Here is a 26,804-nt window from a genome sequence, read left to right as displayed (position 1 = left end):
TAGCCTTTGGATGATAATCAACAACATATATGTTGCTTCTCATTTTAAGCACTTTTCAATACTTGCAGAAACTTTAGTATATCACGGACATATATGAAATTGTGAGGACTTTGTTATTGAGATTTTTAATTAAAATAAAATCATAATCATAATAAAATACATTTTATAGTAAAATATTAAAATACAAATATAATAATAAAGCAAAACTATAGTAGCATCTTTCTCTAGATTGCAATTTAAAGAAGAAACATTGACTTCCTAATGTTGGAATCAATCTTTTTAAAAAGTTTATATTTTAGGTTTACGGGTACATGCGAAGGTTTGTTATATAGATAAACACATGTCATGGGGGGGTTGTTGTACATAACATTACATCACCCAGAAATTAAGCTCAGAATCTTTTTCTTTCATTTTTAGCTATATTATTTCCCTTATGGTGGACCATAAATCTAAAATTGTAATTAAATGTCCATTCTCCAAAAATGGAAATGCAAGCATGTGCATGTCTTTAAAGGTAAGACACAGAAGCTGTCAATATAATTTGTACAGAAGTCATATTTTTAATCCATGTGTGCACATACAAGGTGGAATGCCCATTGTATGAGGAACATTCTATATATTGATTATGTGTAATTGAATGCAAGAACTTATACAGAGGTACATTAAGATGAAGAAACATGTTTATCTTGTTCTCTCTTCTCTGTAGCATTGAAATTTCAGCTGCAAAGAAAAGGGTAGGCAAGTCAGGGCAATGTCAGTTTTTCTCAATTAAAACAATTTTAAAATCCAAATGAATACTAAGGGGAGAAAGCCAACTACCCATAAGTATTTGTAATTTGATTAAAATTCTGTTTTGTTGAACTCTCCACATTATTTAATAAGAGGTAGTGAGCTTAGAATAGCTTACCCTGCTCAGATAAACCAATACAAGCTTTGCAATTTACTAATCATCAATCTGAAGCAATTTTCTGTAATATTTTAGCCCCTCTTCACTGATACATAAAGAGAACTTGCATATAAAAACAATAGAGGAATTCAAGATGCCCTGCATTTAAAATCTCAACTGTAGAAATGATTTTCTGCCATATCTAGTAATTCAGAGCTAGAAAAAACCATTTATTTAATTATATACCTGCTATGGTTTGAATGTGTCCCCCAAAGTTTATGTGTTGGAAACCTAATTCTCAATGTAATGGTGTTGGGAGTTAGGGCCTAATAAGAGGTGATTAAATTATGAGAGTTCTGCCCTCATGAATGGACTAATATCATTTTCCTTGGAGTGGGTTAGTTATTATGAGAATGGGTTTGTTATAAAGACAAGTTTGGCCCATTCTTGCTAGCTTGCTTTTGCCTACTCTTGACCTTCTGCTTTCTGCCATGGGATGACAGAGAATGTAGGCACTCACCAGATGCCGTTGCTATGCATGTGAATTTCCAGTCTCCAGAACCATGAACCATGGTTCATTATAAATTAACAAGTCTGTGAGAGTCTGTTATGAGTATAAAATGAACTAAGTCCCTAATGTGCAATATGAAAAAATGAATACAAGATTAATCTCTCAGACTACCTTTCACTATCCAGTGTAGAGAGAATCAGTTCAGGGTAAAACTAACTTTATGTAATGAAGGATAAAAGGAAGAAATCAAATTAACGAAAATGGATGCATGGATTAGAGAAAAAAATTGTTTAAAAAATCAAATGGTTGTACCCAAAGGAGACACAATGCATGGTTTAAGTGGGAAACCTCACTGACCATGACATTTATTTTTAATTAGCAATTCAACTAATGTATAGCATCAGTAACATTGTCAATAATTATCTCCCAAGCTTTGTCATTGTATATAATTTATAAAACTCTCCATATATGTTGTTGTTTCATACATTTACAATATTTTTAAAATTTAAACCAGTAGTCTAATGTAATAAGAACTATTTCACCACGAAAGATAAAGAATGTGATAATTCCTGTCAAAAGTCCAATGGACATTGTCTAGGTAAGCAGAATCCAGATAGTTCACCTGAAAAATAGTAAAATGTCCAAACAGCTTCATAAATAAATAGACTATGTTTAATCTTAAAAAACTGCTAATATACGTATTTGATATTAAGAATTTTAAAATTAATTTCACTGGAGTTTGAGACTCTTAATTTAGAGAAAAATGTAACATTTTATATGTACAGTTTTTGAATTCAATTTTTTTAACAATTGAAAAACCATACCATGCTAAGAATTTGCATTTGAACACTGAAATATTCTCTAAGTGGCCCATTAGTTTATTAAAATTTCCTCTTAAACCTTTTTATTTTTATGTTTTTTTAAAGCTCCTAGTGGAAGGTTTGGCTACATAAAATGTATTTCATAAAGTTCGACTCTGAAGCATAATACCAATTGCACAGTTGCTCACATTGAGCTATGAGTGCACAGCGTTTTGTAACCATGGATATGGTGAACTTAATGTGAGAGCCATATTCATCTGAGGCTTGCAAGGGTTGGACAGTGCCCTACCTAGATATTCTTTACTGGGTCAGTGAGCGATCTCCAGCTGCCAAGTGATGTCAGCTCACTCCAAAGAATTGGCCTTGTCTGACAGAAGTATGCCCAATAAAATGTATGCATATGAATCACTGTTAAATTCTACTTCTAGAAAATCCAAACTATGAGACTCTTATTAAGAAAAATAAGCAGTATTTTTCTGAAATTCTTATTCTTTCTTTTTTTCCCAATATAAAAGGTTTTTTTTTTCTGTTGCTAGTATTGCAGATTTTGTTTCACATAGCATTCTTTCTTTCTCTCTTTCGCTCCCTCTCTCTTAGTCTGTCTGTCAGCGGTCGGGGATTATTATCAGTCTGTCATTGGTCAGGGATTATCTGATTTAACCTTCACAGTGGTTTTAGCAGATAGGGAGCATTATCTATACTGGTTTTGTTTTGACAACAGTTGGAGTAGCTGTAAATTGGATAGTATAAATATTGGCCAAGGTCACACATTTAGTAAGTGGTGCGGTTGAGATTGCAATCTGGGACTATACCTGGCCAATTTTTTTTCTTTTTTTTTTTTTTGGTAAAGACAGGGTTTTTTCCATGTTGTTGAGGCTGGTTTCGAACTCAAACTCAGGTGATCTGCCCATCTCAGCCTCCCAAATGCTGGGAATATAGACGTGAGCCACCATGCCAGGCACAAACTCATATATTTTAATTTACTTTTAAATTAATCATGTTACAAAGTCAATACTTTAAAGTTTATAGATTTGAATTCTAAAACTTCTTTGTTTTATTGAGATTTATACATACATGGTAAAATATTTGGTTAACTCACCATGTTCTGTAAATGATGATGTCATTAGGACTAAAGTGTTCATCTGTACTTTTAAGAATTAAAAGAAGACATTGTTTTAGAAGACAATTTCAGCAAATGTTAATAATTTAAAATGTAATGGCCTTGGTTACTTTTCAGTTGCTTTTAGCTTATCTTTTTCCCTATTATGAATATAAGTTTTATGAATATTTTTGTGTATGTTTTTTGGTGTACATATGCACTCATTTCTTTTGTTGAGACAGATTCTCAGTTTGTCATCCAGGCTGGAGTGCAGTGGCACAATCTCGGCTCACTGCAACCTCCGCCTCACAGGTTCAAGTGATTCTCCTGCCTCAGCCTCCCGAGTAGCTGGGACTACAGGTGGGTGCCACCATGCCCGGTTAATTTTTTGTATTTTTAGTAGAGATAGGGTTTCACTATGTTAGCCAGAATTGTCTTGATCTCCTGACCTTATGATCCACCCGCCTTGGCCTCCCAAAATGCTGGGATTACAGGCATAAGCTACTGCGCCCAGCTTGTGCTCATTTCTTTTGAGCATATAATAGGAATGGAATTAACAGTTTTTAAGGTAACCATATATTTAGGTTTAGTAAACACTGACAAATATTTTTCTAAAATGTATAAACCAATTCAAACTCCTATAATATAAGATGATTTTAATTGCTTCAAATTTTTGCCTTTATCTTGTTAGGCTTTAAGTTTTGCCTTTCTGAATAGGATGTGTTAGTGATATCTCACTGTTGCTTTCATTTTCAGTTTCCTGATGAGTCATAATATTGTGTACCTATTCATATGCTTCATATACATTGAATGTCATTTAGTGGAAGAGAATGTTCATGTCTTTGCCCATTTTTAAATTATTTGTACTTATCGATTTGAAACAATCTTTTCCATATGGACTTTTCCATATGGACATATCATTGACCTAACATAATTTGTTGAAAAGACAACCCTTGCACTGCAGTGTTACCTTTCTCATGAATCAGGTGACTACACACATGTTTCTGGCTCAATAGCAATCATTCTCATTACCATAGTTTAAGATAGGGGTTGGCAACTTACAGTGTAAGTTCTCCAACTGTGTTCTTCTTTATAATTGGCTTTTCATTTTCATAGAAGTGTTAGAATCAGTAAGAAATACTTCCTAACTCAGAGGTCAACAAACTATGGCCCACAGACCAAATATGACCCACCACCTGATTTTCAAAAAAAGTGTTATTGGAACCCAACCACATTCACTTATTTGTGTATTATCTATGTCTACTTTCCCACCAGAACAGCAAAGTTGAGTCGTGGTGACAGAGACCTTATTGTCTGCACAGCCTAAATTGTTTACTATCTGGTTTCTTAAAATATTGGTTAACTTTTATCTTAATTCGTTCCACAGGGCAACATCATCTTGATACTAGAACTGGACAAATATATTATAAACAAAGAAACTTACTGATGAATATCCTTCATGAACAGAGATACAAAGGTTCTAAACAAAATTTTAGAAAATCAAATTCAGTAATACGTAAAAAGAATAATACATCATGATCAAGTATTCCTGGCTTTTCCAAAAAATGTAGAGTTGGTTAAACATTAGAAAAATCAATCAACATAATATACCATATTAACAAACTAAGAAATCTCAACAGACGAATGTTACAAGAAAAACGTGGGACTGTAACATTTCTCCCAAACTCAGAAGGAACCAAGAGACCAAAGTATGACTTGGACAAGTTCAGCTTGATAAGTAGATGAGTTTATTAGGACTTATATACAGGGCATTCCTGGACGGCAGCAAGACAGCTCTAGAGAGCTGTGTTGCCACCATCTCTAAGCTGCTTTTAAGCTAATGTTCTGGTCTTTGCCTACTGTGTTTAGGCAAGGAGACCGTTTTCCTTGATCAGATACTCTCTGGGGTGTTTGGGTTCTCAGGGATACCTGCTCCTCAGCTGGGTACCATGGCCTTGGCTTATCACCCAGCCTTCAGGATTCAAGTAGCAGATATCACCCTTAAGCAAGCTGGTGGAGGACTGTCACACTATAAGGCAGAAAAAGCATTTGACATAATTCAACATTCATTACTGATGAAAACTCTCAGTAAACTAGAAATAGAGGAGAACTTCCTCATGTGATAAAGTGTATTTACAAAAAATCTACAACTAAGATTATACTTAAAGACTGAATGTTTTCCCCCTAAGGTCGTAAACAAGATAGTCATGTTTGCTTTCACCACTTCTATTCAATGTTGTATTGGAAATTCTAGCTAGTGAAATTAGGGGAAAAAAGAAAGAGGAAAGAAAAGAAGGAACAATGGAAGGAAAGAAGAATCATCTAAATTGTGAAGATAGCACTTATCATTATTCTCAAATGACATGGCCATTTCATGTAGAAAATCAGAATGTACAAAAAGCTACTAGAGTTAATGCTTGAGTTCAGAAAGGCTGTAGGATGCAAGATCAATATTAAAAACTGCATTTGTATATACTAGTAACAATCAGAAATAAAATGTTTAAAAAGTTATAATAAAACTAAAATATGAAATACTTAGGGATAAGTTTGAGAAAAGATGTGAAATATCTATACACTGAAAACTACAAAATATTTCTGAGAAATTGAAGAAGACTTTAATGCTTGGAGAGATAAAACTTGCTTATAGGCCAGAAAACTCAGTATTGTTAAGATAACAATTATTCTCAAACGAATACACAAATTCAACACTAACCCAGTCAAAACCCAGGAGGTTTCTTTGCAGAAATTGGCAATCTGATTCCAAAATTAATATGGAAATGAAAAGGATCTACAGTTGCCAAAACAACTCTGAAAAAGAAGAACAAACCTGGATGGCTATCAACTACCTCATTTCACAGAATTATTATAAAGCTTCAGGAAGCCAGACAGCATGGTATGGTTGTAAGATAGGCAAGTAGGTCAATGGAACACAATAGAGAATCCAGAAACAAACCAACATGTATATAAACAACTGATGTTTGAAAGAGGCCCAAAGGCATCCTGGTGGAAAAAGGATAGTCTTTTCAAAAAGTAGTGTTAGAAAAATTGAATATCCACATGCAAAATATATATATATATATATATAATATGTAATATATATATATATGAACTTGTGTCTATACCTTGCAAAAATTAAAACAGTTCATACATTTAAACATAAAACCTAAAACTACAAGATCTCTACAAGAAAATGTAAGAAATTTTTGTGACACTGGATTAGGCAAAGATTTCTTAGATGTGACAGCAGAATTCATAAAAGAACAAACTGATGCATTGGATTTCTTCAAAGTTAAAAATAGCTCTTTGAATGTCAGTGTTAAGAAAATGAAAAATCAGGCCACAAACTCGGGGAAATACTTATAAATGCACTTACCTGATAAAGGACTGGTATCCAGAATGAACAATACTTAATATAGTACTCTCAACACTCAACACTAAGAGGATAAACAACCCAATTAAATAAGTGGGCAAAAGATATGAACAGACACTTCAAAGAAAACATATTGTTAGCAAATAAGCACAGGAAAATACTTTGAATATTCAGTCATTTGGGAAATGCAAACTAAAATCACAATCAAATACCACTACACATCTATTAGAATGCCTAAAATTTAAAAGACTGAGGGTGAAGTATTGGAAAGGACATAGCAGAACTGGAACTCTTATAAATTTGTCTTATGCATGTAAATACTATGGAAAACATTTTGACAGGTTCTTAAAAAGTTAATCATACAACTAATGTTGTTAATCGTACTACCATATGATTCAGCCATGGCACTTCTAGGTATCTACTCAAGAGAAAAGGAAATATGTGTCCATATAAAGATTTGTACAAAAATACTCATAGCAGCTTTATTTGTATTAGTTAAATCTGGAAATAATCCAAATGTTCATCAATAGATGAATGGCTAAAATATTGTGGTATATCCCTGCAAAGAAATACTATTAAGCAACAAAAGAAACAAACTGTTGATTCAAAATATGTTACTCTTCTTTTTCTTTTTGTTTGAGATGGAGTCTCACTTTGTCACCCAGGCTGGGGCACAGTGGTGCAATCATAGCTCGCTGTAGCCTTGAACTCCTGGGTTCAAACCATCCTCCTGACTCAGCCTCCTGAGTAGCTGGGACTATAAGTGTGTGCCACCACACCCAGCTAATTTTTAGAAATTTTTTTGTGGAGACGAGGGGTTGTCGGGGGGTGGTGCAGTTTCTCACTATCGCCCAGGCTGGTCTTGAACTCCTGGTCTCAAGTGATCCTTCCACCTAGGCCTCCCAAAGCACTGGGATTACAGTGTTAGCCACTGTGCCCAGCCTAAAATATGTTAGTTTTTTGTTGCTGCAAAATACATTAGCACAAACTTCAGGGTCTCAAAACAACATACGTTTATTATCTCAGGATAATAAATGATCAGGAGTCTGGGCATGACTTAGTTAGATCTTTTGCTTAGGGTCTCACAAGACTAATCGAAGTGTCCCACCAGGATGCGTTCTCATCTAGACACTTGACTGGGGAAGAACCCATGTCCAAGCTCACTCAGGTTGTTGGCGGAATTCATTTCCTTGCAGCTTGAGGTATGAGGACACCCGCTTCTTGCTGGTTGCTGGCTGGAAGATGCCTTTAATTCTGAGAGGCTGCCCGCACTTCCTAGAGGAGCTTGAAGCTCCTGGCCATGTGGACTTTCCCCACACGACCACTTACATCATGAAACCAGCAAGGACTGCTGAGTAAATAATTATGCTGAGTAAAAGAAACTGATCAAAATACAGTACATACTGGATTCTATTTTTACAAAACTAGAAAATACAAACTAATCTACAGTGACAAAGGTTAGATCAGTGGTTCCTTTGAGTTGGGGGACAAAGTGAGATAGGAGAAAGGTATTACAAAGGGGGACAAGTACATTTTAGAGGTGATGGATAAGTTCACTGCCTTTTTTTTTTTTTTTTTTTTTTGAGACAGAGTGTTGCTCTGTTGCCCAGGCTGGAGTGCAATGGTGTGATCTTGGCTCCCTGCGATCTCTGCCTCCCGGGTTCAAGTGATTCTCCTGCTTCAGCCTCCTGAGTAGTTGGGATTACAGGCATATGCCACCATGCCCGGCTAATTTTTGTATTTTTAGTAGAGATGGGGTTTCACCATGTTAGTCAGGCTGGTCTCGAACTCCTGACCTCAGGTGATTCGCCCGCCTCGGCCTCCTGAAGTGCTGGGATTACAGGCGTGAACCACTGTGCCCAGCAAGTTCAGTGTCTTGATTAGGGTAACGGGTTCATATGAATACTTATGTCACACTCATTAACATGTATACTTTATGTGAAGTTTATCATATGCCAATTATACTTTAGCAAAACTATTTTTAAAAGCAAAAATGTAAAAAAAAAATAGTAATTCTAAAAAAAAAGATAAAACAAAATTACACCCACAGCCCATTCTGTTGTTCTTCCTACTTCTGCCTCCCAATAGTGGCAGTCAGAGGGGAAGCAGGAGGACCCCAGGTCACAAGCAGCAGAGATGAATATATCTCAGTGGTTTGTGGTGGTCTTGTCTTGTCTGAATGTACTCACATCTGAAACTCCATAGATCACAAAAGAATATGAAGTTATTGGCCATAACTGGATGCAGACTCATATTCACTGTGAAAATACAACAACATGGGATACAGAATAATGAAAAGAATTAAAAAATTTAATAATGACACTAACGAGTAAAACAACTTTAAATAATTGATCATTGGTCTCACTGTACTAAGTTCTTTATAAATAGTCATATACTTAATCTTGAAAAGAATTTTCCAAAATGAGGTAGGAGATCAGCAGGACTTCTTTTCCAAGCACCAGTAATGACCATGCTGATCAAAAACAGGACGCAGTAAAAAAAAAACAAAACCCTCAGCAGAGTGGTGGCTCACACCTATAATCCCAGTGCTTTGGGAGGCTGAGGTGGGAGGATCCCCTGAGCCTAGAAGTTCGATATCAGCTGGGCAACATAGTGAGAACTCCATCCCTAAAAATGTAAGTTAAAAGAAAATTAGCTAGACATGGTGGCCTACACATGTAGTCTCAGCTGCTTGGGGGGCTGAGGTGGGAGGATTGCTTGAGCCTGGGAGATCAAGGCAGCAGTGAGCTACGATTGTGCCACTGCACTCCAGCTGGGGCGACAGAGCAAGACCCTGTCTCAAAAACAAAAAACCCTGGCTAGGCGCAGTGGCTCACACCTGTAATCACAACACTTCAGGACGCTGATGTGGGCAGATCACCTAAGGTCAGGAGTTCGAGACCAGCCTGGCCAATATGGTGAAACCCCATCTCTACTAAAAATACAAAAATTAGCTGGGCATGGTGGCATGCACCTGTAATACCAGCTACTAGGGAGGCTGAGGCATGAGAATGGCTTGAACCTGGGAGGTGGAGGTTGCAGTGAGTCAAGATCGAGCCACTGCACTCCAGCCTGGGCAATAGAGCCAGACTCAGTCTCAAACAAAACAAAACAGCTGGCTGAAACCAGCAGATGGTGACAAAGCAACCTCTAGTTGCCCTCACAGCTCATTAGAATAAAGACACTCCCATCGGCGCCATGACAGTTTACAAATGCCATGGACATGACTCAGAAGTTACCCTATAGGGTTCTGGGAGCTCCCCCCACCCCTTTTCTAGAAAATTCTGAATAACACACTACTTAATTAGCATATAATTAATAGTGGGTATAAATATAGCTAGCCTGTGTGCTTTACTGTGGCTCTTTCTTCAGTTCTGGCTCCTGCTCTGACTCCTGCTCTGGACCGCTCCTGTTGCTGAACACTGCTCCTGCCCTTCCTGTCTGTTCTACTGGTGGAGCATCCACTTTGCTGTACACTGCTATTCTGGGCTGTTCTGCCTGTGGGTTAGTTGTGCTTTCTGCAGCATCCACCTTGCTGTACACAGTTGCTGTAGGCTTCTCTGCCTACGGGTTAGCCTTGATTTGTGGAGCACCCACTTTGCTGTACTATGCTGCTACTCTGGGATGCTCTGCCTATGGGTGAGCCTTGCTCTGTGGAGCACCTATTATGCTGCATGCTGCTACTCTGGGCTGCTCTGCCTGTGCATTAGCTTGTGCTGTGTGGAGCGCCCACTTTGCTGTATACTACTACTCCAGGCTGTGCTGCCTATGGGTTAGCACGCAGGTTGCCCTTTGTTTATGGAGCAGTTTGCTATACACTATTGGTCTAGGAAGTGTTTTTAAATTAATTCTGAAGCCAAAAGCCCTCCAGGGTTAAGTCCCAATTTTGGGGTTCACCTGTGTCAGCCTGGTGACCCTGAAGGAAGGAACCATCAAAATGAAGAGACCATGAAGGGAGCATCAAGATGAGGGGGTTGACCATCAAGATAAAGTTTGGAGTTGTGATACTGTAATGCTATATACTAGCCAAAGGCTCTTTTCAGAGCCATGTTTTCTTGGTGACTAACTGGTTGTACACTGAAGCTTTGGAAACCTTTGCCTGGACCCAAATTAATGGCCAATTGGCACCATGTGGTTTCTGTGATTTCCCTGTCATATTGACCTTTCTGGGTAAACCAGGAAATGAAAGTGGGGCCTCCAGCTAGTCCCATGTTCAGATTATGTCCCCATTGCCCCATTTTTGACCATTGTCTATTAAATCTTGAATGACTGGCTACTTGATATTACCATTCAGTTCCTAAATGCATGGTTGTATGCCAGAGCCATGTTCCTTCTAGGATTGGGTTATAGTCCCACTCTAGGGAGAATTTATTCGGTTATTGTCAGTCCCACTCTACGTGGCATTAGAATTGAGAGTCCTGCCCTAGGGGCTTTGTTTTTTGGTCACCTTTCTAAGATTGGGGTTTAAATTTCCACTAAGGGTTCTTAATTTGGTCAGCGTTTTTTTACTTCCATACTTAAAGTGCCTTCTTTGTAACATTCCATTAGCTAGTGATGGTAGTTGCCAGCCCACTGCCCACTCATCTTTCACTTTTATGGCACCTACTTCTTGATACCCATGTTCTTTTGGCAGGAGTCAGTGGTAATTGCCCTACTGCTCTTGAAAAAAAGGGAGGTGGAAATTTGAAAGGAAAAGTAACTGGACTCTCTGGACTTAGAAGAATTTCTGGGTTTAGTAGGTATCTCTGGTAGACATAACAACAGTGAGCGTCCTGAAACACTTGCTGCTAGGGTGCCTTTTAGGCAACTAAAGCAAATTCAAATTTGATGTCTTAAAAACTCACCTTCTATTATAACACTGTTTAGTACAAATTAATTTCCCAAGAAATTTGGCCTAAAAATGGTTCACTCTCCCTGGAGCCTCCTTGGAGCCTTAATATGAGGAATGGGGTCCTGCCAGTTCTCCACTATAGGATTCCATCCCAAGTTCATCAGGCACCCCTCTGCTTTAACCAACTAGCTCCAGCCTATACGCCATACTGCCTGAGGAAATAAGTCCAACCAGTCTAATCAGGAGTGATAAAGTCTTATCAGCCCTTAAAATCAAACTTAAATCTATTGTGAGAGGTTGAGACATTGCTAACGGCGGGAACAGTACTTGTGCCTTTTTCCATGTCTGATTTAGCTTTATGCAAGGGAAACATTGGCTGGTATCAGAGGATCCAGGGAAGTTTATAGTTTGATGTAACTTGGCATGACTTGCAAATAGTGTCCACCTGCTGTGCTGTAGAGGAGAAACAAGGGATTTTTGAATACTGCCTGGGCATATGTTGATGGAATGGCTGCTTGTAACCAGGATCATGCCATTTATTGTATGTGGGAGTGTACTTCCAGATTTGGACACCCAGTGGGATTACCAGAGGGGTTCCTGAGATCTCAAATGTAGAAATCATAGGTAACTTGTTTAATAGAAGATATGAAAGTGTGCTTAATCCAGTTAATTATGACAAGGTTAGAGAAGTAACTGAAGGGGAGGATAAAAATCTTATTCTAGTCAGGACTGTTTGGTTGAGGCACTCAGGAAATATTGCAGGACAGACTCCCCAGAAAGGCAAACTCTTTTATCACTCAGTCTGTCCTTGATGTTAGGAGGAAGCTATAACAGGCAGAAAGGGGAAATGCAAACTCCTATAAGCCAATTTTTAAATATGGCCTTTCCAGTTTACAACAATAGGCACAGGTCAAAACAGGCAGAGAGAACCAAAAGAAATAATATCCAAAATGCAATTGTTAGTGACTACTTTAAGCACCCTCTCCCACCTCAGGGTTAGCCAGCCTGAGGAGATTTGAGATCAGCATCTCAGATGCCCAGATGAGAGCCCCGAACTTGCTGGCCCCAGGGCCAATATCACTGTGCTTTCTGTAAGCAAGAGGGCTATTGAAAAAGGGACTGTTCCAAGCTTCAAAGGGAGCTTAGGCTACCCAAACCCATAATGGCCAAGAAAACAAGACCGACGGGGCCCAAGGTCCCCCACAGCTCCCACTGGACACCTTACCATCTCCATGGAAGAGCCTTAGGTAACTTTTGAAGTGGCAAATAAAAATATTTAGTTAAAATGTGTTCTTATTGAGATAATAATTTTCTCAAATTCAGAAACTATCTAAAGGTTGATTCAAATTATGGATTACAAAAGGTTATGAAATAAGGAATCTATAAGTAGGAGAGAGATGTGAAGAAAGTTATGGATGTGGAGATGTATTTTTGGTAAGGAAGATCATAAAGAATAATTGTATAAAGGAAGGTTATAAAGAAAAGAGCATAACTGTATATGAAAAAGGACCTTCAATTTTAAAAAATCAATATGAGAGGACTATTGCAGTATGAAAAGAAAATCTTATATGGTAAACTCTTGTTCTAGAGTCAAATAACTAGGTATTTAAGGAAGAGGTAGTATAGGACAAGTCAGAAAGTCCAAGCATATCACAGATGGTCTTTGTAGGTTGTGACAAGGTTTGTGAAGGGGAATATACAAAAGGAATTTTGTATATGATTCTTAGGAATAATTAAAAGGGAACTGTTTATAATAGTCTTTCTAAAGAATGGTCCCCTCTTTTAAAACAAGGTTTTCTGGCCAGGCACGGTGGGTTGCACCTGTAATCCCAGCACTTTGGGAGGCCAAGGCAGGTGGATCACGAGGTCAGGAGTTTGAGACCAGCCTGGCCAATATGGTGAAACCCCATCTCTACTAAAAATACAAAAATTAGCAGGGCATGGTGGTGCATGCCTCTAGTCCCAGCTGCTCAGGAGGCTGAGGCAGGAGAATCACTTGAACCCAGGAGGCAGAGGCCGCAGTGAGCCGAGATTGCATCACTGCACTCCAGCCTGAGTGACAGAGCGAGACTCCATCTCAAAAAAACTAAAAAACCAAAAACCAAAAAACAAACAAAAAAAACCAAGGTTTTCTTAAGGTATTGATTTGTTCTTAGTGAAATTACTAAAAATTTTGCTTTTCAATTCTATAGCTTTTTTTTTTTTGAAAACTCAGATTCATATCTCAGAAGTGCTTTTAGCTTTTTGTCCCTTTGAGAAGCCTGGTTTTTTGTTTTTTTTTTTTGAGTCAGAGTCTTGCTCTGTCGCCCAGGCTGGAGTGCAGTGGCACAATCTCTGCTCACTGCAAGCTCTGCCTCCTGGGTTCATGCCATTCTCCTGCCTCAGCCTCCCGAGTAGCTGGGACTACAGGCACCTGCCACCATGCCCAGCTAATTTTTTGTATTTTTAGTAGAGATGGGGTTTCACCATGTTAGCCAGGATGGACTCAATCTCCTGACCTCGTGATCCGCCCACCTCGGCATCTCAAAGTGCTGGGATTACAGGCGTGAGCCACCGTGCCCGGCTGAGAAGCCTGGTTTTAAATATTATCAAGATAGTTCCTGTGTTGTCTTTATTAGGTTTGTGATTGCTTAACAAAAACTGAAATTTACAAGGATTAAGGTTTTTACATCTGTGTAACTTTCTGTATTGCCTTTAAAGTCTTTTGATGATCATTTTGGTTAAATAAGTAACTATCGGTTACAATGACCTGTGGTTCTGTATCAACAAAATATTTTGGGTGTCTTAACTCTTTCTGACAAATGTGAACAGAATCAAATCCTAGTTTAAGACATTGGCTTATTGCTGGGGTTTATTAAAACTATAAAAATCACAAGGTTGTAAAATCTTGCAGCTCCTAGTATCACCACTTCTAGCTGTTTTAAAAAGGTTCTTATTAGGTGCTGTTAACGAATCCTTTGGAATGTTAAACTTCATGGAGTTATTAGCTGAGCACACTTGACCAGCATACCTACACTTGTGAACTGGTAGAAGACCTCCACTACCTATTTAAAAGAACCAACATGCAGCCAGATGTGGAAATATGATGCTGTGGGTCAGCATAAAAGCATAAATTTTCTTCTTCTTAATGGTAATTTTTCTGCTCTACCATTCCAGACAGTTTTTCCTGGTAAAGACCTCTTTTGTCCCTGCTAATGGAATTCAGTAAAGGGATCTCTATCATCATTCATGTGGTTCTTACCTTTTCCATAAGCTCAGCTGCTGAAATGGCTTGCTTTATTCCTAAGACTAGTTTTACCTAGTAGCTGCTGAAATGACTTTTGGTGACTCTAAGACATTTTACTTACTACTGTCACTTGCAGGTCAGAGCTTGCCAGCTCCCAAGAGCTTCTCTAGTGCCAATTAGCTTTCTTTCAAAACAATATATAACGTTTCTCTTTCTAGTAAAATCTCCAACTTTCTCTGTTCTTCAGACATACCGAGGACCACCCCAGTCTGTGCATATGTCTCAAATTGCAATTTTGTGATTCCCAAATAAAATGTTTAGAGATTCATCTCTATATTTTATTTTGACTTTGACAGTACTTAGGCCAAAATTAGGAGTTAAATATAACAGAAATTGCTTCTCGGCCTTTTGGCTAACATCAAGTGTAATGTTTGTTCTTATCAATTTAATATCTGATATATCCTGTATCCAAGGAACAATATATTAAATGGACTTTTGGAAGTAGGAGATAGAATAGCAACTTCCTCTGTCCACTCCACACATCATCTTGGTATTGCAGTACTTCCAAAATGGTGCATCCTCCTCTGGGGGAAATTTTTTTAAAATGCTAGCAAGAGATTACAAGTGAAATATGATTCATACCTATAAATAACTGCTTTAGAAAGGGGCCAGTCTTGTTTTAATTTAATTAACCACATCTACTTATAATTATACTATTCTTTAGTGTCATTTTTGCCTAACACCTGAGTGCCTTATAAGATTTTTAAGCTCTATAAACTATGGTCCATGTTTCTATGATTTTCCATTTTAGTCTAGGTCCAACAAATAATATTGACATAACATTAAATAGTTCCATGATGTGATACAAGCATTTATATTTTTAAGGACAACTCCCCAGAATCCTTAGTAATGTTTTATCCAAAAATTTTTCAAGGTTTAGGGGGCAGAGGAATTTCATTTAAAAAAATGATGTGAGACAGTTCCTATACTTCCTAGTCTGTCTACTTAGACTTTAAAAGAAAAAAAAAGTTCCCCATAATAAACATGTATCCCTCATTGAAGTGACTTCTAATAAAACATAGAAATAATGCAAGAATTAAAACTCACCTTCTTTTACACTGAGGAGCTCTCCTCAGGCATCCAACTTTGAAGCCTCCCAAATGCACCTGAAGGGCTCTGGTCTGATGTTTTCCTTTTGCTGGGACTGGTGAGATCACACCTTTCACTCACATTCTGCCACACCCATCTCAACTGCTTTCTCCTTTGACTGGATTTCCATTAAAAAGTCAATAAAAATAAACAGCCTATATAGGACTATAGGATTTGTGGGTGGTACTTTTGCAGGTTATATATGTTCTATCACCCCAAATTTTTCTTAGCACCTATTTTGTATAGGAAGTTTGCAAACAGTAACAATGCATTTAATGTTGAAAAGGAAAGACTTGATGCATGCAATGGTAATATAATTTCTTCAGGTTGAAAAATACAGAAAACTACTTCTTTTGATTTGTGTTTTGCATTTCATTCTGAACATAATAAAAACAGAAAAAGGAAAGTTTAGTATGTATGCATTTAAAATGTTTTAACAGATATCAGCAAATAAGGATAGAAAACAAATGACAAACTAGAAAATATTTCTACTATGTAAAGTTGAAAAAGTAACTCCCAATAAGATGGAGGCTTCTCCAGAGTTAGGGAAATTCCATATTCTCCTGGGATACAAATACTAGATAAGTAATTAGATTATTTGATATAATTTTCCTTTGTGTTGTGGAGAACAAAATGAGGCCATAAGTACATAAACAAGGGAGGTCCTTAACCTGGGAGGACATTTTAAGTCTTTTCTTCTGAATATTTTGAAATAGGCAATAAATTATTGCTAAGTATAATCACTCTTGTGTGCTGTTGAACACTAGAACTTATCGCTTCTATATAACTCTATATGTGCACCCATTAACCAATATCTGTCTTCATCCTGCCTCCTTCCCAGCCTCTGTTAATCATCATTCTACTCTCTACCTTCCTGAGATCAGACTTTTTAGCTCCCACAAATGAGTGAGAATATGCAATATTTGTCTTTCTGTGCTTGGCTTGTTTCACTTAACATAAGGACCTATTGTTTCATTCATGTTTCTGCAAATAACATGATTTGATTCTTTTTATGGCTCTGTAGTATTCCTTTGTGTATATATACCATATTTTCTTTATCCATTTGTTTGTTAATGAACACTTATGAGCCACAATTTTTTTAATGAGTGATTTAGATGACTTGCATCAAAACTACTTGGAGTGTTTACTTTTACAAAACCATATTGAGTCTTGATATAGACACGGTAAATCAGAATATCTGAATGTAAGATTTACAAGTTAACTTTTAAACATTTTTTAGTATTTTATATGTGTATATACGTGTGTGTGTGTATATATATATATATATATATATGGGAAAACTATGAACCCTTGAATATGAGTCACTAATGCATGTATGTGTGTACATATGTATATATACCGTTTCTATAATTAAATATTTGTCTTTGAGAATTATGTAAATATAAATGTGTGCAAGCAGGTTTGGTTCACTATTTTCTTACTAAAAACTCATAAAAATACCCATTCATTTTTATTATAAAAGGTATTAATATCTCAAAGAAGACTGTATGTCAGGATATCAAAGCTGACTCTTAATTTTTCTTTTATTCTTAAATTTTTGGACTTTGGGAGACAAATAAAATTTCTGTGTTCTAGAGTTTTAAAAATGAGGAACACTTCTAATTCCACCTACTCAGGTGGCTGAGGCATGAGAATTACTTGAATCCTGGAGGCAAAGGTTGCAGTGAGGCTAGATTACACCACTAAACTCCACCATAGGCAACAGAGCAATATTGTCTCAAACAAAAAAAAAAAATGAGGAAGGTCAGTTTAGAATCTAAATCAGACAGGTCACTGTAGATAGGGATAGAAAGGACAGGTATATACTACCAAAATTCCAGGATGATAATATGGTATTTTCTTGGAGGATACTAGAAACTTGATAATAGTGGAGAAATGCTAAGAACAGAGTTTTGCTCGGAAGGACTCATATTCAAGGGTTCATAATTTTCCCTTCATTTTTTCCTCTTTTATCCTTTTGGACATTTCTAGAAAGATATACATATATAGATGTGGATAGATAATTTTCCTGTTTGTCATTCTACTTTCTTTTAATAATTCTTAACTGTTCAAAATGTTTTAGATTTCTGTGTTTCCTTATTATTTAAACTCAAGCGATGGAGTGGCAGAAAAAACCAACTCTTCCATTATGTACTTCAGTACACTCTTGTACTGCAGTGTGTGCAGGCATGGGGCAATACACTTTCCAGGGGATTTATAAGACAGTATAAAATAAATAGCAACCAAACCAAATTAGCAGTGTTTGGAGGCAAAAATGGAAACATTTAGGGAAACATACAACATAAATAGATTGCTGTTGAATGAATGACTAGCAGGATAGTTGAGACAAAGCCCCCTTTCACATAATTCTAACAATGTTACAGTGTTACTGGAGGAGTTCAACCCCATGTTTAGGAAGAGGTTAATATTTGATAAATTGCCTACACATCTCTCCATCTCTCTATGAAAATATTTTATTTTACTTGAGATGATAATATAAACAATTATTTTCAGGAGTTACAAAATATGTTAATTGTATAATTTTTTTGGTAGTAACTTAAGGTGAAACTTGCTCAATAGGGGAAAAGTAGCTGTCATAGGAGCCTAAATAGTGGAGTAGGCTTCTGCTGCCATAAGCCACCAAGATTTATAAAGAGAAGAAATAGTCATGGCATCTGTTTGCTCAACTAACAACATTAAATTTCTATGTGCAATATTGGTAATGATACATCTAAACCTTATGTAGTAAATAATTTATGAATCTTTTAGGGTGTCAGAGTTTTTTGGCTTTAGTCTAGGTAGAAAGGTCATAGAGTAAGTAGACAGCCTATACGTTTAATGAATATTTGTATTTGCGATGGCTCACGCTTGTGATCCCAGCACTTTGGGAGGCCGAGATGAGTGAATCAGGAGGTCAGGAGTTTGAGACCAGCCTGGTCAATATGGTTAAACTCTGTCTCTACTAAAAATACAAAAAATTACCTGGGTGTGGTGGTGCGTGTCTGCAGTGCCAGCTACTTGGGAGGCTGAGGCAGAAGAATCTCTTGAACCTGGGAGGCAGAGGTTGCAGTGAGCCGAGATCACGCCATTGCACTCCAGCCTGGGCAACAGAGTGATACTCCGCCTCAAAAAAAAAAAAAAAAAAAAAAAAAAAAGCAAAGGGTGTCGCCTGTAATCCCAGCACTTTGGGAGGCTGCGGCAGGCGGATCACTTGAGGCCAGGAGTTCGAAACCAGCCTGGCCAACATGGCAAAACCTCGTGTCTACTAAAAATACAAAAAATTAGCTGCGCGTGGTGGTGGACGCCTGTAATCCCAGCTACTTGGGAGGCCGAGACAGAAGAATCGCTTGAACCCGGGAGGCGGAGGTTGCAGTGAGCCGAGATCACGCCGTTGCACTCCAGCCTGGGCGACAGAGACTCCGTTTCAAAACAAAGACAAAAACAAAAAAAACCAAAAAAACCAAAAAATTAGCCGGCGGGCACCTGTAATCCCAGCTACTTGGGAGGCTGAAGAAGGAGAATCGCTTGATCCCGGGAGGCAGAGGTTGCAGTGAGCTGAGATTACGCCACTGTACTGCAGCCTGGGCGACAGAGACTCTGGCTTAAAAAAAAAAAAAAAAGGGAAAGGATGTTACAGAAACTCAAGATACTACTACCCTCCAGTGGTCTGAGTTGCGCGGCGCTTTCCCGCCTGTCCGGTAGGGGGCGCCGCGCAGAAAGCCGCAATCCCTCTGCGGAAGGCGCCGCTCTTGGCTTCGGCGGCGCCGCTGTAGCTTGGAGGCGGTACTTCCTCCAGCATTTGCCGCGAGTTATTGGCAAGTTCACCTGCAGTCGTTTGGGCTGTCGCTGTGGCTGGTTCTGTGGTGTGCGGCCAGCCATGGAGCGCTCTGGGCCCAGCGAAGGTGGGTTTCATGAAGCGAGTCCGGGCGGGGTGGGCCGTGTCGGGGGAGCTGGGGCGCCGCACTAACTAGGCCGCCTCTCTTTTCCTCTTGCTCCAGTGACAGGCTCAGACGCATCGGGACCGGACCCGCAGCTTGCGGTCACCATGGGCTTCACGGGGTTCGGTGAGTAACTGCCCCAGGCAGAGACCCTCTTCCTTTTGCAGAGGTTTGAAGAGCCGCAGAGTTGGAGGGGAGATCGAGCTGTCAACTCGGAATTACTGTAGCTCGGGTGCATACCTTGCAGTTTGTCAATATTCTTCTCCCATTTGTCTTCTATTCTGCGTATCCGTTGGAACCAACTGAGGTGACAGTTATGAGAGTCCTGGAGAGAGAGGAAGAGAAAGGATTTTTCTAATTTTAAGTCACCAATAATGCTAAAATGAACATTTTTGTAAATAACAGCATTTGTACGAGGATTTTTAAAAATACGTAATTCGGTAGGGTAGATTTCTAAAAGAGAGCGTAGTTTATTCAGAAATATAAATACTTAAAAAGCTGAAAAATTGGGTATGTGCCTTTTAAAGCTTCTTGGTGCTTACTGCCGTAATACCCATCAAAAAACTTGTTTCAGGTTATACCAAAGTTAACAGAATTAAGAATGCCATTTTTACCATATCCCTACCAACACAGAGTAGGTATTATTATTTAAAGAGAAAATTATTTAAAAAATGAAAACAAAACTTAGTAGACTGATACATGAAAAATGATTTCTCTTTATTTTCCATTTTAAAATTATAAATGCTGTTCATCCAAACATTGGGATTCTAACTTCTCTGAACCTTTTCTCAAGGTCTTCTTGTTCTCTTTTGAGCAGCGTGTATTAATTCTATGGTAGTAATTAAACAGTAGACTTACACATATTGGCCTTGGGTTGTGTTCACACATACTAGTTCTGTAGTTTTTCTATTCATTCTTTTTTTTTTGGAGACGGAGTCTCGCTCAGTCGCCCAGGCTGGAGTGCAGTGGCAAGATCTCGGCTCACTGCAATCTCTGCCTCCCGGATTCACGCCATTCTCCGGCCTCAGCCTCCCGAGTAGCTGGGACTACAGGCGTCCGCCACCTCGCCCGGCTGATTTTTTTTGTATTTTTAGTAGAGACAGGGTTTCACCGTGTTAGCCAGGATGATCTCGATCTCCTGACCTCGTGATCCACCCGTCTCGGCCTCCGAAAGTGCTGGGATTACAGGCGTGAGCCACCGTGCCCAGCCTTTTCTATCCCTTTTTTATTTTTTGAGATGGAGTCTCGCTCTGTCACCCAGGCTGGAGTGTACTAGTGCGATCTTGGCTCATTGCAGCCTCCTCCTCCCAGGCTTAAGCCATCCTCCCACCTTAGTCTCCTGAGTAGCTGGGACCACAGATGTGTGCCACCACACCTGGCTAATTTTTTATACTTTTGGTAGAGACGAGGTTTCACCATGTTGCCCAGGCTGATCAATCTCCTGAGCTCAAGCAGTCCGCCCACCTGAGCCACTCAAAGTGATTATAGGCATGAGCCACCCCACCCGGTATAAATCCTTCATTTTAGTACATCATTCCTTTACTCAGCAGTGAGAAAGGTGTCCATATGTTTGTGCCAAATAGGGGAAAATTTTAAGAGTTTTGATAAAGTTACTGGGGGAGGAGGAGAATGTTTCCATGCTCATCCAGTTCCTTGTTATAGGGCTGAGATTTCTGTTTCCCTCTTAGCTCCTTAAAGTACCTGCATTACTTCTCATGTTGCCCCTTTCGTCTTCAAGCCAACTATAATGCCTCAAACTCTTCTCAGACATTGGATCTCTCTGACTTCTTCTGCCATAGCTGTTCTGCATCTTTGCCTTTAAGGGCCAAATAGGATAGTTTCCCTATTTAAAAGTCCATAACCTTAATTACATTTGCAAAGGGTAACTTTTGGGACATTCTCCATTCTGCTTCCCCACATTAGTGTTGTTGTTTCATAGGGTAGGGATCTAGAGGAGGATGGGAAAGTTGCCTGGTTAATAGTACTTAGTGAAGGGATTGTCATCAGAAGTTTTCTGTGACTCAAACTCCTTCTTCTGTGATATATTATGGTTATATTGGAGCCATGCTATAAACTAGACAAAGTGTTTATTGATCAGTATTGATCACCTAAAGTTTGGCCAACTTACTGCAAGACAATCACAGTCTCCCATTTGTTCATGTTTTAGGTAAAAAAGCTCGCACATTTGACTTGGAAGCAATGTTTGAACAAACTCGAAGGACAGCTGTGGAAAGAAGTCGCAAAACACTGGGTAAGAAGTTCAGATATTTGTCCTTTTATTGGTTTAAGTACTATGTATACCTCATGCAAGTATATTAAAAAAGAGAAAAGAATGTTGGCTGGGCGCGGTGGCTCATGCCTGTAATCCCAGCACTTAGGGAGGCCAAGGCGGGCAGATCACCTGAGGTCAGAAGTTTGAGACCAGCCTGGCCAACATGGTGAAACCCCATCTCAACTAAAAATACAATAATTAGCTGGGCGTGGTGCAGGGGCCTGTAATCCCAGCTAGTCGTGAGGCTGAGGCAGTGGCTTCGGTTGAAGTTGGGAGGCGGAGGTTGCAGTGAGCTGATATCCCCCCATTGCACTCCAGCTTGGGGGACAAGAGTGAAATTCCATCTCAGAGAACAGAGAAAGAAAAGAATGTTGTTATGCTACTTGTCACTGTTGGTTTTTTTTTTTTTTTTTTTGAGATGGAGTCTCGCCCTGTTGCCCAGGCTGGAGTGCAATGGCATGATCTCGGCTCACTGCAGCCTCCACCTCCCCGGTTCAAGCGATTCTCCTGCCTCTGCCTCCCGAGTAGCTGGGACTACAGGCACATGCCACCACGCCCGGCTAATTTTTTGTATTTTTAGTAGAGATGGGGTTTCACTGTGTTGGCCAGGCTAGTTTCGAACTCCTGACCTTGTGATCCACCTACCTTGGCCTCCCAAAGTGCTGGGATTACCGACGTGAACCACCGTGCCCCACTTTTTTTTTTTGTTTTGTTTTTGTTTTTTTGTTTTTTTTGAGATGGAGTCTCGCTTTATTGCTGGGCTGGAGTGCAGGGGTGCGATCTTAGCTCACTGCAACTTCTACCTCCCCAGTTCAAGCAATTTTCCTACCTCAGCCCCCCAAGTAGCTGGGACTACAGGTGTACGCCACCACGCCCAGCTAATTTTTGCATTTTTAGTAGAGATGGGGTTTCACCATGTTGGCCAGGATGGTCTTGATCTCTTGATCTTGTGATCTGCCTGCCTCCTAAAGTGCTGGGATTACAGGTGTGAGCCACCACACCCGGCCCAATTTATCATTTTAAGACCAACAATGGGCCAGGTATAGTGGCTCATGCCTGTAATCCCAGCACTTTGGGAGGCTGAGGCGGGTGAATCACCTAAGGTCAGGAGTTCGTGACCAGCCTGGCCAACATGGTGAAACCCCGTCTCTACTAAAAATACAAAAATTAGGTGGGCATGGTGACTGGCGTCTATAATCCCAGCTGCTCGGGAGGCTTAGGCAGGAGAATTGCTTGAACCTAGGAGGTGAAGGTTGCAGTGAGCTGAGATTGTGCCACTGCACTGACGCCTGGTGACAGAGTGAGACTCCGTCTCAAAACAAAAACAAAAAGAAAAACTAAGGGGAAAAAGAGGGAGGACTGGCATGGTGTGGTGGCTCACATTTGTAAATCTTGAGGCAGGAGGATTGCTTGAGCCCAGGAGTTCAAGACCAGCCTGGGCAACATGGTGAGACCCCATCTCTATTAAAAAAATAATAGTAAAAAAGGGGGAAATGGCAGCTGAGTAGGCAGCCTCAATATCTTTTCCTGATTAGTAATATAATTGACTGTAAGACCTGAGGGAGAAGATGAGCCTAGAGTACAAATGCTGCTGCTGCCACCCCCCGAGGTCTGGAGGGATTGGCTGAAAAAACAGGGTGAACTAGGAGCTAAGCAGGCCCATTCTTTTTTTTTTTTTTTTTTCCGTGGAGATGGAGTCTCACTCTGTGGCCCAGGCTGGAGTGTGGTGGTACTATCTCGGCTTACTGCAACCTCCGCCTCCCGGGTTCAAGCGATTCTTCTGCCTCAGTGTCCCGAGTAGCTGGGACTACAGGTGCACACCGCCACGCCTGGCTAATTTTTTGTATTTTAGTAGAGACAGGGTTTCACCATATTGCCCAGGCTGGTCTCGAACTCCTGAGCTCATGCAAGCCACCCGCCTCGGCCTCTCAAAGTGCAAGGATTACAGGTGTGAACCATCACGCCCGGCTTCAGGCCCATTCTTTTTTATTTATTTATTTTTTTTGAGACGGAGTCTTGCTCTGTTGCCCAGTCTGGAGTGCAGTGGTGCCATCTCCGCTCAGTGCAAGCTCTGCCTCCCGGGTTCACGCCATTCTCCTGCCTCAGCCTCCAGAGTAAGCTGGGACTACAGGCGGCTGCCACCACGCCTGGCTAATTTTTTTGTATTTTTAGTAGAGACGGGATTTCCCCGTGTTCGCCAAGATGGTCTCAATCTCCTGACCTCGTGATCCGCCTGCCTGGGCCTCCCAAAGTGCTGGGATTACAGGCGTGAGCCACCGTGCCCGACAGGCCCATTCTTAAATCTGGACACTATGCTTCTTTTTAATTTTTTTCCAGTTTCTAGCATCAGAGTGCAGAATTGTTGACTCTTGACCCGCCCCAGCCCAGAAGACACAAAAAAGTCAACATGATCTAGCACCGTAATATTTGCCTTACCTCTTCCTGGAGGGTTTTGTCTTCCATATTTGACATGAAAGACTATGTAGTTCCTTGTTGATGTTTGCTGGGTAAGCTTCTTCCTCATCCTCCATGTCCCAGCAACTAAAGACCCTAAAGAATACAACATTCCACTTGATAAGTGTCCTTTGCTGCTGCTCAACTTGGATTGTATTGTATTTCATTATTAAGTGAAGGAAAAAAATGTTAAAGATTATCTCAGGTTATTGAGGATGGTGGCAATTGAGAACCAAACTATTCATACATAATCCTTTTTCTTCCTAGTGCCCCCACAATTGTAGAGTGAGATTATCAGAGGGAAAAAAGTTAATATTTTAAATATTTTTTTGTCTTTCTAGAGTAAACAACTCTAGAAAATTAATGTATTTTTTTTTTAAATATAGTGAAAGCAAGTTTATTAGGAAAGTAGAGGAATAAAAGAATGGCTACTTTATAGACAGAGCAGCCTATAATATAAATTGGTTTTTTTTTTTTGGAGACCGAGTCTCACTCAGTCGCCCAGGCTAGAAGGCAGTGGCACGATCTTGGCTCACTGCAAGCTCTGCCTCCCGGGTTCACGCCATTCTCTTGCCTTAGCCTCCTGTGTAGCTGGGACTACAGGCGCCCACCACTATGCCTGGCTAATTTTTTTGTATTTTTAGTAGAGACGGGGTTTCACTGTGTTAGCCAGGATGGTCTCGATCTCCTGACCTCGTGATCCGCCTATCTCGGCCTCCCAAAGTGCTGGGATTACAGGCGTGAGCCACCACACCTGGGTAGTATAAATTTTATTATGATTTTGATAGCTAGTCTCTGACCAAAATTCTAGTGTAGGAAATTCAGAAAAAAAGTGCTGTTATTTTTTTTTTTTTTTTGAGATGATGTTTTGCTCTTGCTGCCCAGGCTGGACTGCAATGGCGCAATCTCGGCTCACCACAACCTCCACCTCTCGGGTTCAAGCGATTCTACTGCCTCAGCCTCCCGAGTAGCTGGGATTAAAGGCATGCGCTACCACACCTGGCTAATTTTTTATTTTTAGTAGGGATGAGGTTTCTCCATGTTGGTCAGGCTGGTCTCGAACTCCTGACCTCCGGTGATCTGCCCACCTTGGCCTCCCAAAGTGCTGGGATTACAAGCATGAGCCACTGCGCCTGGCCAAGAAGTGCTAAATTTATGTTTTAAAACGTTAGAAAGTTAATTACCTAAAATCTCACCTTTGAATACTTTTTAAAAAATATATCACCATCTACATTATGCTAATTTTGCTTAGCATATCTGTTAATATTTTCCCAGATTTCTGTTTTCTATCACTATTTTTATTATCTGCAGTTAATATTATATTGCTATGCAGTAATTTCGTTCAATTCTTTTACCACATTGGCCATTTAGGTTGATAAATTTTTTTTCTAATTTTAAAAATTGTTATAAAATACACATAAAATGTGCCATCTTAATATTTAAGTGCATAGTGTTGTGCAGCCATCACCACCATCCATCTCTATAACACTGTTCATCTTGTAATACTGAAACTCTATACATATTAAACAATTCTTCATTCCCCCTCCCTCTAGCCTCTGGTAACCACCATTCTACTTTTTGTCTCTGACTTTGACTACTCTAGATTACCTCATGTAAGTGGCATTATACAATATTTGTCTTTTTGTTTTTCTGTGAGTGGTCTATCTCACTTAGCATAGTGTCCTCAAGGTTTATCCAAGTTGTAGCATATTGCAGAATCTCCTTCCTTTTTGGGTGAACAGTATTTCATTATGTGGATATACCACATTTTGCTAATGCAGTTATCTACAGATGGATACTTTGGTTGCTTCTACATTTTAGCTGTTGTGAATGATGTTCTTATGAACATGGGTATACAAGTATCTTTTTTGGACTGTGCTTTCAGTTTCTTTGGATATGTACCAGAAGTGGAATTGCTGGATCACGTGATAATTCTATGTTTAACTTTTTGAGGAACCACCATACTGTTTTCCAGTGGCTGTGGTTGATAATTTTTTGCTGTTACTGCTAACACTCTAAGTTATATCTTTGTGACTATGTTAATTTTTAGCCTTTCTAATACTAACATATTTTGAATTGTAACTGTTGGAATTTTTTTGTTAATCTTTTTTTAATCTTTTCAGAAGCAAGAGAAAAAGAGGAAGAAATGAACAGAGAGAAAGAATTAAGAAGACAAAATGAAGATATTGAGCCAACATCCTCAAGATCAAATGTGGTCAGAGATTGCTCCAAATCATCTTCCAGGTG

The 26,804-nt window shown here is 39.4% G+C and overlaps 1 protein-coding gene, 1 long non-coding RNA gene and 1 other non-coding gene across 4 annotated transcripts in view; 2 read left to right on the top strand and 1 right to left on the bottom strand.

Annotated features, from left to right (window-relative positions):
* Positions 1–8,417: 8,417 nt before the first annotated feature.
* LOC129528075 (uncharacterized) lies at positions 8,418–19,495 on the bottom strand. Its single transcript, XR_008673263.2, has 4 exons — positions 19,377–19,495; positions 18,876–18,943; positions 15,852–16,011; positions 8,418–8,945 (listed from the first exon to the last, which is right to left on the bottom strand). It is a non-coding gene; the product is annotated as an uncharacterized lncRNA (long non-coding RNA).
* On the top strand, positions 15,137–15,327 carry LOC115931369 (U2 spliceosomal RNA). Its single transcript, XR_004067872.1, has one exon. It is a non-coding gene; the product is annotated as a U2 spliceosomal RNA (small nuclear RNA).
* Positions 19,496–19,650: 155 nt separating the features above from the next.
* Positions 19,651–26,804, top strand: part of WDR70 (WD repeat domain 70) — a 364,079-nt gene continuing 356,925 nt past the window's right edge. Inside the window, exons 1-4 of one of the 2 annotated variants that reach the window (XM_031003468.3) lie at positions 19,651–19,795; positions 19,892–19,957; positions 21,999–22,082; positions 26,681–26,801. In XM_031003468.3, the coding sequence (XP_030859328.2) occupies positions 19,771–19,795; positions 19,892–19,957; positions 21,999–22,082; positions 26,681–26,801 (296 nt within the window). In that variant the 5' untranslated portion in view covers positions 19,651–19,770. The remainder of the gene's footprint in view (positions 19,796–19,891; positions 19,958–21,998; positions 22,083–26,680; positions 26,802–26,804) is intronic. The other variant, XM_031003469.3, reaches the window with a different exon arrangement.

Source organism: Gorilla gorilla, chromosome 19 (genome assembly GCF_029281585.2).
Source record: "Gorilla gorilla gorilla isolate KB3781 chromosome 19, NHGRI_mGorGor1-v2.1_pri, whole genome shotgun sequence".
NCBI classification, from domain to species: domain Eukaryota; kingdom Metazoa; phylum Chordata; class Mammalia; order Primates; family Hominidae; genus Gorilla; species Gorilla gorilla.
Note: the sequence above shows the minus strand (reverse complement) of the source record. Positions and strands in the feature narration are given on the sequence as shown.